The sequence below is a fragment of the Apis cerana genome, linkage group LG5 (assembly GCF_029169275.1).
Source record: "Apis cerana isolate GH-2021 linkage group LG5, AcerK_1.0, whole genome shotgun sequence".
Lineage (NCBI taxonomy): Eukaryota > Metazoa > Arthropoda > Insecta > Hymenoptera > Apidae > Apis > Apis cerana.
In genome coordinates, this window is record NC_083856.1 from 6,769,987 (window position 1) to 6,783,783 (window position 13,797).

Consider the following 13,797-nt stretch of genomic DNA (forward strand, 5'->3'; position numbering starts at 1 on the left):
TAAATAAGTGAATAAGAAAACTAAAATAACTAAATAACTAAAATAAATAACTAGAATAACTAAAATAATAAAAAAAGTAAATAATAGAAACTATAAAACTAAAAAATAAAAAAATAAGTAAAAGAATAAATAAGTGAATAAATAAAATGAATGAATAAAGAAATAAATAAAATAATAAAAGAATAAATGAATGAAATTATAAATTAAAAATAAATTAATAAATAAAAGAATAAATAAATAAATAAAGACAAAAGTAAAAGAATAAATAAGTGAATAAGAAAATAATTAAAATAATAAAAAAAGTAAGTAATTGAAACTATAAATTAAAAAATAAATTAATAAATAAAAAAATAAATAAATAAAATTATAAATTAAAAAATAAAAAAATAAATAAAAGAATAAATGAGTGAATAAATAAAATAAATAAAGAAATAAATAAAATAGTAAAAGAATAAATGAATGAAATTATAAATTAAAAATAAATTAATAAATAAAAGAATAAATAAATATATAATAATATAATAATGTATAAGAATTTAATCAAAATGTTATAAATTCGACCTTTTCGTCAAAGCGGTTCGACGATAAATGAACGCTCTCGCGCGACCTGCCTCGTATTTATAGAAAGTCGCTGTCCCGAAGTTCGACGAAAATAAACGTTCTTTCCCGATTACATTTAAATTGATTTTTCGAATATAATAATTAATAATTTTACAATTTTTATACTTTTACTATTAATTTATAATCCTGGTAATATTTTACACTAAAAAATGATACATTTTCATAAACTAAAATTAATAAAATTAACTAAAATTAATAAAATGAAATGAATTTATAAAATTCATAAACTAAAATGAATTGTATTTGTTTCTTCAATATTATTTATTTATTTTTTTCTTAATTTATCAATTTGATTACTTATTAAGTAAGTAATTTAGTTATTTTTTTATCTATTTAGTCTTTTATTTATTATTTCATCCATTCTTTTATAAATATATATTAATATTTGAAATATATAATTTTATTTATTTATTTATTATTATATTTTTATTTATTTATTTATTTATTCAATTAATAGAAATATAATTTTTTATATCTTTATATATCTTTGGTACTCAAAAGATGACGCTAATAGTCAATTCTTATTGTATCTCTATTCTTTTTTTATTATTTGTTTTCTTTGTCTATATTAGTTTCATTTACGGCACTCTAAAGATGGCGTTGATTCCACAATTTTTATCCTATTTTTATCTTTCTTTTATTTCGTTCTCCTTATCTATATCCGATTTATAAAATTCAAAAGTTGGCGCCAATATTTAATTTTGTTTGCTTTCTTTTTTTGAATTGATTAAAAATTTTAACAAACTTTATTCAATTTTTATATCTTATAAATATATCTTATACATGTCTATTTTTTTATATTTATATATTAAATAGATATTTTATATATAATATATTTACATTCTTGTAGAGAATATATTTTATTTATAAATTAATTTTCATATATGTTATAGAAAATCTACATATTTTTATATATATATTTACATTAAACAAATTTTTATATTAGTCAAATTGAGCATATATTATGTATAAAGGAAAAAATTATTCAAAACATTTAAACATCGATTTTTACGACACATTTAAAAATCACAAAATTAATTATTAATACAATTAAATTAATTATTAAATTTATACATATAATTCTAATTAAATTTCCTTAATCCAATTTCACAATAAATAGCAAATATTTAATATAGTGCGTTGAATTCAAATTCTTAATATAATACTTTCATTATTTTATGTCACGAATAAAAGAAAATTATGAATAATAACCAGGATATAGTTAAACATTTGATCGATTACAAATATGAATAAGTTCAAAAATCAAAGTCAGCCCGATATTATCTCGACCGTTGTTAAATTTCTGGTTTATCTGACAGCAGCTTAAAAAAATTGAAATCACAATGTAACGCATGTTAAACTACTTCTTATCTCGTGGCATTTAAGTGTCGGTATCCCTCGTAGGACTACTCATACACAAAGACTATAAGTCTACCAAAACATTTCCTGCATGCTTAAATCTTACTCATTCCTGATAGTGATATGACTAATTGCAACGATAATCGTAACATATAACACAGCACGAAATTTCTTTTTCATGATTACAATGATATTTAATAATTTTGTAGAACTGTAAACGTAATACAGAAATTGTAATCTTTGTTTTGCTTATTATATCAAATAATTGTTAATGCAGTCTTATAAGTTAATGTCTAGATATAATCAATATGTAAAATTAAATATGTAATTAAACATGAACATAAATTCATTTTTTTTATTCTTACAACAAGGTTATGACATGAATAAAACTCTCCTTTAAAGATGGGAATATTATTATCAAGATTCCACTATTTTACATACAATAGTTACTTGAGCTAAATATCTCGCCGAATATACATGAAGAATCATACATATTATTGTTTTTCTACTTTCGCCGCATGTGAATACCAAAAAAGATTAACGAAATTTAAACTCGTCACTTTAAAATTTATAATTCCATGCTGGCGCCCGACTGTTTACGCCCACGCATCGTTGCCCACAATGCAACATGCACAAACACATCTGTTTGCCACTTCAAAAAATGTCGACTGCAATTCTACTAAATTATTTTATTTAACGATCTACGAAGTTTTTCGTTTTTCATTTGACAATTTACAACCGAGTAAAAAATCGATATTAAAATCACATATTTAACGTTTATATTTGTTTGCATCAATAAACTGAACATATTTCCTAATAAATATAATCGTCCTTCGCAATTTACATTCTTAGCGGTATTTCCAACGAAATTGATTTCTCAGGGAAAAACAATGCCTTTGTTTCGTTTTTCTATCGGTTACTTACTCCATTACCTTCCTTCTAGTCGTCAACCTTGATAAGCGCAAAAGAGGATAAATACCAAACTACGATAAAGCAATTTCAACTTTGTCTTCCTGTCTGTTGTTATTGATAACGAAAACTGTTATTATATTCTCTCCAATAAATTCATCTATTTGATAAACTTAAATCTGAAAAAAATAAATAAACAGAAATATTTCTTTGTTAATCCACATTTATAATTATATTGCATAAAATTATTATTATTAAAAATTATATTGATTGATATTATTCATATATATGTAGGATGAAAGTTTCATATAAACGCTTGTTTGCACGACTATCGACCAAATTTATTAACACGCGTGCTTATTGGCGATGTATCTTCTTAACCAATACGTTTTATCTCCAACGTTTGCAAACAGCACAAGCGAACCGAAACGCACGTGCGTTTTGCAAGAGGCAACGGGAGCGAGTATTGACTCATTTCGCGCAACTTCCACGACTGTGTTGTTCGAACTTGCCCGCCACAGCTGCAACTGAGAACAGAGTCCAAACGTGCTCGATTTCATGATTCTCTCATTGTATTGCTTGCAAATTGTTCGATGACATTTTTATGATTAAATTTTTCCTTCTTTGTTTCAAATTCCATGAAATCAGCAACCACATGACATTATCTCAGACTTGTGTGTCGCCACGGAAGGAGTACAGCGATTAATGAGTGTATAAATATAGAGTAATGAATAATGATAGCGGCTCATTTTTTCTTTTTTTGTATTTGTAAGAATTGTTATTCTAAATACAATTAGATTTTAAAAAATTATATTCAATTGATAACTTATCATTAAGTATTTACTATATATACAGGCTTATCATATCATATTGTATTATCAAATCGAGACTAATTGAATCAGGAAAACAAAAAAATATACTGCATCGAAAAAAAATAAACAAAATAAAAAAATTAATATAAATAATAATAATCAAATAGTATATGTTTTTGTATTCGTCAATTCGCAATCATTATTATTGGCAACTGCTAAAATAGCTAGTTTTTTTATCTGTAGTACACATAAAGATAAGATAAGAAAAGAAACTTAAGTTGATTGCACCAATAAACCAATCGTCATTTCAATTATTAAATGCGCATATGTTAATATCAAGAATTTTTACAATATATCTCGCATGATGGATGCGCCTCCTTGTCTTTTTTTTACTAAGAAAATCGATAAATGATTTGTTAACCTCGAAATCATCAACGATACTTAACCTATATTTTAATAAAAAAAAACAAACAAATATGAAACAGACAAAACAACAGGCAAAGATTCGTATATTCTCTGAGCTCATATGAGGCAGATCACTCTCGCGGCACCGATTTATAAAATGGCAATGACATTCCTTGGCGTCGTAATTTTTCCAATCGGGTAACGTTTCAAATGTGCTGTTAAGTCGAGGCCTTGGCTATAGGCAGAAGTTAGCTCAAGGACGACGACCGCCTGTCTATTCGAATTTCATCATGGTGTGAAGCTAAGCAGGTGAATGTCAATTCCTTGTGCTTCATGCCCGTAATGAGACGTATCTTTTGAAGTATAATACTGTGCTAAATAGATCTAATTTGATTAAAAATAATGATTATATAAATAATTATTAGAAAATATAAAAGATAATAACGTATTATATTCTATAGATAATAGTAATAATAAATCAATCGAAATCTTTTAGTATTAATTAGATCATAGCCTAAAAAATTAAAATAATATCTTATCTTAATTTTTAATCCTTTAATTTTTGCCTGTGTAATATGTACGTCACGATGAAGAAAAATTGTATGTTAAATTACGATAACCTCTTCTCATTGCTATCATCACCAGATGTTTGAATCTAAAATAAAAAATTATCCTTTTCAATCCGGCAATGTTTACAAGTAATCGTGCATAAAACTAATAATGAGGTAGAGCGAGATACTATTAACCTAACCTAGCTTCTTCGTGTATCTTGGTCACTTGGTTACACAGGTGGCACCTGTATGCTTTTAAGCGGAGGAAACCACAGGTTCAGGAACGTCTAGCCATCCAGAGGGAGCAGGTTAAGGCGCGAGTATCCGACATATCAGATTGGTGAGTCATGCGTCTTGTTCGATATGTTCCGGCTACCCCGTTCACCGCCCACACAACTCGACGTATGAGTCATCCGACGATTCTTGGAAATGAAACGCGCCGCAAGTTTGAAATTTTCGTCGCCAAGTGACGCCACTGCAGTCTACTTTGGAAACGATGGCTATAAAACACACTAGTATATAGATTCTGGCATTCAATACTTCTCTATCCTCCTCGGAAAGTTCCGCTCCAATAGCACTTATCAATTACGCAATAACGGATACATATATTGCTAATAAGAGAAAACAAATGATGAAATGATATTGCAACAATACTATATGAGATAGTCAAAGATGAAAATAATTGAAAAAAATTCTTGAAAAATATAATTGAAAAAATTTTATATACAGAATATAAAATAAATAAAAATAAAATTTATTTTTTGAATACGCATATGACTAACTGATATTTATAAATATAAATATTAATAATGAAAAATTATTTTTATATTTCTGAATATTATTATTTGATTTAAATAATTTATAAATTTATATTTAAATTTGATTATTTTAATATAAAAATATTGTTTAATATAAATTTCATTATTTATCATTTAAATAAAATATTTTATCTTTTAACGATTACTATTTAATGTGATAGGGTCCTAACAAGAAAAACCCACTAATAATGCGAATAGAGCCGGCCCTGGTTCAAGCGTTGCGAACGTAGCACGACGAGCATCGCGATTGGTCGCCTGGGAATAGCTAGTGACGTCATACATGTTCGTGGAGCTTCGACAAGTAAAGAGAATCGAGGCAGATCGTTGAGCCGAGGATTGAACGTGCGCGAACCTCGAGGTATTCCCCTACGGCATGAGTCATCGGGCACAGTTTCACACAGTTTCGGCTAAAAGAACCTACGATCCGTGTGTGCTGCTTTTAAATTCTCCTTAACGAAAATCTTAACTATTCTTATAGTTGTATCAGAATAAATTTTCTAATTGAGGTTATAAAACGCCGCCAACTCAACCATCGACTTTTCCTTTCGCGCGAGAGAACGAACAAATAATACCATTGCGTCTTGACGACGTAAACATGAAGCTCGACGTGTCGGATGTACTTTACGACAGCTCGAGCGTGTCCAGCGACAGCGGAACGTCACAGAGCTCCCGCGTCAGCCATGATTTTCTCTCCAGCATCACGAATTCATCTATACTACCTAGCAATGTAAGTACCGGCTGAATTCTCTATCTTATATTACTACAGAAATATTCTTTGAAGAAAAAACAGATTTATTTTACATTTATTTTACTATGTAAATATATAGTTATGCAATCTTAAGGTATATATGTATATGTAGGCGCATGAATGTGTTTGATAAACAGCATTTATTATTGTTTGTAGTATGATATATGAATTTTTTTTAAATATTTGAATAGAAATCTATAACCATAAATAAAGATCTAGTAAATTTGTTACGTAATACAGCTACCTTAAATAATTAAGCACTATTCAAAATAATACATTTCATTATTGCCAATATATTAAAAAAAAATTATCAAAAAAATATCATTGATAATATTTCTAGAAAAAATGTTTGCTCTGTCTAACCTTAATGATCACGAAACAAACAATTATCGCTTATATATCATGTTTTATAAATATGATATTAAAAAATAATAATAAAAATTCTTTGATTTCACAGAAGAAGTTTATTCGTTGAAAATCAAAAAATAAACAAAATGTTTTTATGTTATTTACGATTGTGCTTTTACGATTTCAAATATATTCTTTTCCTAGTAACAAAAATTCAATTTAAAATTAAGGCTAAAAAGCTTATTATATTATCTTCATCTAACTAAAATTCGTAATTAATTAGAGCATATTTGACAATCTTTAAACGATGCTGTAGTCGTTACACGAGGATGGTACATACTGAGATCTAAATTTATAAATCGCGTGGCGTCATCGCTATAAACTGTTCAACGTAAAAACATGATTTTCAATTTTCATACTTTCTGACTGTTGAAATAGTGATAAGATTTGTTCTATAAATAAAACATGAATAATATTGGTACAACAATTTCAAATCTATTCTAATGTAAAATTTCAATACATATTCAAATAAACACGTTTTATTGTGACTAGGTATCCATTTAAGGTATATACTATGCATATAAGTATCACTAATAAACTTCTGAGTTCCTACAGAATTAACCAATCAAATGCAATCTTATACATTATTGTCCGTTCACTTATCTGTAGATGAATAATATCTATTGAAATATTTTTTTAACGAAATTATAGTTAATAGTAAATTGTAGTAATAATAAAATATTGTTAAAAAATTAATGATTAAAAAATAAGAAAATATTTAAATGTATATTACGATAATTTTAAAATAACAAAATTTTAATTCTTTTTTAATAAAAATAAAATTTTAGAGATAAAATTAAATATAGTTACTAATTCTTATCTATTACTCAACAAAACAGGTTCCAGTGAAAAACAGAATATATTGATGTCGAATGCTTTTATAGATATGAACGATTACGTTAATTTCCATTTTCTTTCCCTTGCGTCACTCTTGGCAATAGACGCATATAAAAATTACGTGTTTCCTATGTTACATAAAATATGTAAATGAGAAATGCGGTATAGTTTAACAAAATTCAATATCACAAGATAAAATGATAAAGTTCTTTGATATAAAATTGTTAACATGTAATGTTTTACTCAACAATTTTAGTCGAATTTTTTGAATTTACTATCCCATCAAAGTTTCCCTTTTTATCCTAGGTATAAATTTTATGGTAGATGACAGTATTGATCTAATATTTCGACTGACATGGCTTCTGTTGTTCACAACAGCTGTTTTATAAAGAACTCGTACACACTCGGCTCGACAGCGCGTGGTCATTTAAAAACACGCGCGGTATCAATACGTTAACACACGTGCGCATGAACCTTAACGTTTATGTATAGTATAAGAAAGGAACAACTATAGATCGTAGTGTATATTGCGCAGTAATGTTTTGAACAGATAGCCGACCGAACAGCCAGCTGTTGTCACCTAATTATCTCTGTCGCCATTAACGGTAAGGTTAGAGAAGAAAGACAGAGAAATCAACTGATAAAATGCAAATAGTTATTGTGGAGAAACATTTGCAAGTTCTGTCAGGGAAACTTTAATGTATGATGTGATTTATAATATTAAGTTTATGAGATTTAGGGAAAAAGGCTTATTGTTCTATAAAGAGTTGACATAAAGACCGCCATATTTAGATATTAGATAGGAAAGAAAATTCACTTCAAGTAGAAAGAAAATTTATAAGGTATTGTGATGAAAGATATTTGAATTTCAATTATGAGAATTAAAATTTATTTGTTTTTGTATATATTTATTTATTCGTGATCACATTAACTTATAAGTGATTTTTATACTAAATTGTTAGAAATAAAGTATCTATTTATCTGTTATATATTTGCATTTAATTTTTTTAATCTTTTCATTTTAAAAAATTATTTAAATAAAAAATTTTATATTACTCTTTTTTGATACTCTTTATCAGTAACTCGAATCATTATAATTAACAGTTAAAATTCCTTTCAAAAGAAGCCATAAAACAGTAAAATACAACTTCGTTCAAAGGATTATCTGTTATAAGCACATCAAACTATTCTCAGAACTCAAAGCTTTCGATTTGTCGATGGAACGTGATGCGCGGGAATCAGTAAGTATTCAATCGGCAGCAAAGTCACGGAGACATAATCTTGTTTCCTGGTACTTTCTTACCCATTGTATCTTCTTTTATTCCCGATAGAGAATGTTTAGTGTTCATGTTTTATCCGAGGCTAAAATAAAGAGACCGAATCTTTTGACGCATATATTCAAGAAGAAGAATAAGAATTGACTCACAGTGATGTGTCTGATTATCTATTCCCTTTTGTTCTCTTAAATATTCAAAGTATTGTCGTTATTCCGTTTATGCACACTTTTCCCCATAGAAGAATCGACCAAGGTTTCCGCCTTTCCCTCGCATGATTTTCGGCGGCCATTATTATGCTGCGCGCGCAATGCGAGTCGATCTTTTGGTTTACCCACAAACATTCGATTAACCCGATGCTTTAGCCGCGTGCTCATTAAAATGTCTCTTTGTTCGCGGTAAGAACAAAGCCATGATCCGTTCACGTGGTTGTCGTCGATCTTTAATTTTCTTTGTGTCCTCGATGGTTAATGTGTCATAAGTGAATCGTAAGAAATCGTCGATTCTTTTTCCTATGTGATTAACAGGATTTGTCAAAAATTTTCCTAACCTTTTTTCTTAACCTTTTTAAAAGTGTTTTTAAAGGACAATATATTATCAATGTAGTAAATATTTTATTTTTTTTAAAGAAATTTTTTATATTTGGCTTTTAATTAGCAATTATCTCGAACATTCGTAAATATCCATAAATATATAACTTATACGAACATAATTCAAAATGAATCTAAGAAAAAATTCTTATTTTAGATAATTAGAATATGGCATCTATCTAAGATTAACTTGATTATAATTTTGATAAGTCTTTTTAAAAAAATTGTTTTTCTTGATTGAATATAAGTTTAGAAATGGTTAAGCAACTGTTTGGATCGTTTATTATAGACAGTTTGTAGCGTGCATGAGTCATACTTTATTGACATACTGCGCTTCTTGCATGAGACTTTTCACCAAACAGAGCCATAAATATTCCAAAATTACATTTTCTTCAAAGTATTTTAAGAAACTGATTGTTTCCTTATAATATTGTTTTCTATAAACAATACAAAGGGCTTCAAACTTTGAATTGCAATAGTAATAATTTTCAAATATACAAAACATAAATCACAATATTGACTCTCATAATTTATATCTGCTCTGTTATAATATAATATAATAGTTCTTATGAAAATACAGAATTTATAAAAAGTAAAAAATTTCTTTTCTTTAAAAAAATTTGAATATAAATTTGAATATTTAATGATATATAAATAATTTGTATATTTATAAAAATTTATAATAAAATTTTATTGTTCATAAAATAAAATAAAGAGAAGAATTTAATTTTTTTAAATAATAATCTAAAAAAAAACAGAATAACGATAATAAAATTTTACAAAACGTCTATGTTAATGCGTCACATTTCTACAATTATCTTTATGACCTTTTCTCTGTGCATTCTGCACACAGTAGTTGGCTACGCATGTTGTTCTTTTCTTCTTTTTCTTTTTTTTTTTCCTTATTCGTGCATAAAGTACGTTCACACGTACGTTGCACCGGACTAACAGAGTTTACACAGAGTTTGTTGCACGTGTGTTCACGACATATATATGTTATACATATCGAAACAAGAACAAAGAACTGTGCATATACGAAGGAATTCCCAGTACAGAAATAGTAAGAAGTGTTGTTGCTCGAGTGTAATAAACGATCTTTCGCAAACGATGATCAGTAAACTTCATGATGACTTCCTCTATTTTTGTTATTTTGTAGCCTCATAAATTTTGAATCATAATAAAATCATATGTTAAGATTTAAAAAATTTTTAAAAATAAAAAATCTGATATTGAATTTATATAAAGAAGAAGAAAAGAAACTTTGAGAAGTTAAGCTTTAAGCTTTTATGTAGTTTTGAAATAAATTTCTTTTGAAAAATTCCTTGATATATTTTCAGTATTATTGTAATAAGTTATTACACTTCATATATTCTTATATATATTTATATATATTTATGATAGCAATATAATTTATAAAAGTGAAAAAATTGCATTATTATCTTTTTTAAATATGTTTATATATGTACAATTATTTATATATACATATATATATATATATATTTCATCTTGTTGCCTTGTCTGATTAATGATGTAGATTATAGTACACATGCAGTATTAATTGAAACTATATAAATATTTCAATACAAATATACAATATAAATATTTCAACACGTATTATGAAATAAAGATAGAATTATTGATTGTCGAAAGAAAGAAATAAATTTATTAAATATGTATGCATTTCTTAATATTTTTATTAGGATTTAAGAATAATTTAAAATATCAATTAAAGTATTATTACTTTTATGTAATTTTTTACGTTTGAATGTTTTTTATTCGACAATCAAATAATTGATTGGCGCGCATGCGCGGTCGTTCAAAAATTGAAATGAAACGATTTTGAAATTTTTCTTTTAAAACTAACAAATGATAATGATCTATTCGATTATTTTTATAAAATCATGCAAGTTGACTGTGCGTAGTTTACCTGGAAAAGGGAATCTAATTCTTCGTGGAGTGTTCCCCAGTTCTGTGGAAATCATCGTGATACGAAGACATAGTGTAGACAGGACACGTTGATTGGCCGCGTACTATCGCGCGAATCAGCAATCAAGATGGCGATGACGTCACGCGGGCTTGCTTGACGCTGATTGGTGGGGGGTCGAACGGCTGTCTTTCTATATAGTTTCCCAGTCATTGGCGGGCTCAGTTGGGATACGTAAGCGCACGCGACACTATCTTGAATACATAGTAACTCGTCGTTACATAGTTGAACTTGTACGTGACAGTGCGAAAAGACAACGATGACCATTCGTACGTGTCACTTTTTATCGAACAATAGTGGTACTTAAACCAAAACGTGATATCGGTGAACGTAAAAAGGTGCGACCTGCTTCATCGCGAGTGTACTTGGCACAAGTTCAATACATACTTTGGAAGTTTAATTTTTTGGACATAGAACTATCCCGTGAAGGACTAACGTCTTTTTCATTTTTTGTTTGTGGTGAAACCTTGAAAACGAAACACGCTCACAGATGACGCAACGTGTACCCAGCACAGGCTTTTACGACAATATTGTCGAAGATCACAATTACACCATGTTTTCCATGTATCCGCCGACTTCTAACCTATCAGATCCGTGGCAACCAAGCAAATTAGACAATATTATGGTAAGAGAAATTTAATTAAATTTTACGTATTTTACGTATTTTTATCATACGTCATGTGTCATCTGAAGGAATAAGTTGTACATACATATTTTAGTTAAAGAATTTGTATATATATATTTATAAATAAAATATAGGATACTTGAATGTTTTGTTGAACTAGCACAAATAAGCATCGATTGTGTACATATCGTTCAGGTGTCATGTTCGAAGGTCGATCGATATGGTCGAACTAGAACTATCCCTGAACTTAGTCGCAATTCACAAGTACATAGGATATTATATCTTGAATTTTTTTTTTATATAGAAAAGAATTTAAGTATACATTCGAAATAATATGAAAATATTAATTAAACATTAAACTCGAAAGTAGAGAACATATACGATGAAAGCGATTACAATTAAGTTGATAATTATGGTTCTTAATACGAAATTTCTAAGTATCATTATCACATGAAATTCTTGATTGTTTTACCAATCAAATGTTAGTTCCATTTTCCATTGACAAATATTGATACTATTTTGTTATATTTTTTCGATATAAGTAGAAAAATACATAAAAGAAGAAAAATTGAGTTACAATCTCGATTTTTTATTGTACATTTATTTCAACAAAATTTTCTTTTACAGAATTGAGAAAATCAAGAATTATCATATTTATTACAGTCAAATATATGATTAATATATAAGTCGAATTTTAAAAGAAATGAATTCTTCTCATTCTTAAATGACTATTATCATCATTAAGATCATCATTACCAATTCTTGCGAACCTAAATTATTAGTCGAAAATGACTTTCGACTAAGCAATATCCTATTATACAACACATTAATTTGTAAAATTTAACTAATCCCTTTTTTGTGTAACCTTCATAATACTTAAGAAATCAATGTTGAATCTATTATCATTAGACAAACTATTCATTATTTTGGAACCTTTAGCACATAATTATTATTATTAACATAGATAAAAGTAATTATAGAAATTTCTCTTAGAAATATTTTTTAAATACTTAAAAATATCCAATAATATAAAGAATTTTTAGATAATATTTTTTATTATTTATCAACATTGAATTTTTTTTGTTCAATCATTTTTTTACTCATCAATTTTAGTCATTGAACTTAAGAAGATTGTCTTAGAAAGAAAAGCTTCTTCTAATAAAATTTTAGCATTCTTTGCACACATGATACCGAAGGAAAACAGTTAAATCTGACAGGAAGCCCAGAGTTAACGCTCGTTAACCCACCAATTAGAGGGTTTAGTTAAACGAATGCAGGGTTAAGTTTAGCAAGAGCAATATGAACGGGTCATAAGGCAAGAGGTGTCATCCTGCCTCTTAGCCTCTCAAGAAAGACGATATTCTCTTCGTTGTTGTTCTCTTTATACCATGCATACAATATATTCTCCAATTGTTTTCACATGAAAACTCGCAACATTCAATAAAATTTTTAATAACTCTTATCTCATCATTATCTCTGCTTATATTTACCTACTTTCAATTAAATAGAAGTTTTAACATCTTAATTATTATTCATTAGATTCTTCAATGATTTTACAAATATTAAATAATTTATTTCTACAAAAATAAACAGATTTTTATTACTTTCCAAGATTATTTGTTGTCATTAGCGTATCTAAAAATTTTCCATCATTTCCCTTTCTCATAGGGAAAAGGAAATTTATTTATTTTGTTCCGCGTATATTTAGTTAATTAACTTTCGTTTCAAATGAAAGAACGAAGAAGAAACAGAATCTGCAAAATTATATTATCTCTATATCGACATCCTTCCATTATCCTTCAATTATTATCATCCTTTTTCTCTTCTCTTCCGGAAAGGAAAATCACTTTGTTCCA

At 27.5% G+C, this 13,797-nt stretch overlaps 1 protein-coding gene and 2 long non-coding RNA genes across 4 annotated transcripts in view; 1 reads left to right on the forward strand and 2 right to left on the reverse strand.

Annotated features, from left to right (window-relative positions):
- Nucleotides 1-2,308: 2,308 nt before the first annotated feature.
- LOC107997681 (uncharacterized) lies at nt 2,309-5,644 on the reverse strand. The gene is made up of 2 exons (XR_001766059.3): nt 4,858-5,644; nt 2,309-4,761 (listed from the first exon to the last, which is right to left on the reverse strand). It is a non-coding gene; the product is annotated as an uncharacterized LOC107997681 (long non-coding RNA).
- A 103-nt stretch (nt 5,645-5,747) lies between these two features.
- Nucleotides 5,748-13,797, forward strand: part of LOC107997622 (transcription factor kayak) — a 30,569-nt gene continuing 22,519 nt past the window's right edge. The window contains exon 1 of one of the 2 annotated variants that reach the window (XM_017056356.3): nt 5,748-6,202. In XM_017056356.3, the coding sequence (XP_016911845.1) occupies nt 6,071-6,202 (132 nt within the window). In that variant the 5' untranslated portion in view covers nt 5,748-6,070. Of the gene's footprint in view, nt 6,203-11,256; nt 11,942-13,797 lie in introns of those variants that run through there. The other variant, XM_017056355.3, reaches the window with a different exon arrangement.
- LOC114577520 (uncharacterized) lies at nt 8,356-9,347 on the reverse strand. Its single transcript, XR_003697669.2, has 2 exons — nt 8,895-9,347; nt 8,356-8,830 (listed from the first exon to the last, which is right to left on the reverse strand). It is a non-coding gene; the product is annotated as an uncharacterized LOC114577520 (long non-coding RNA).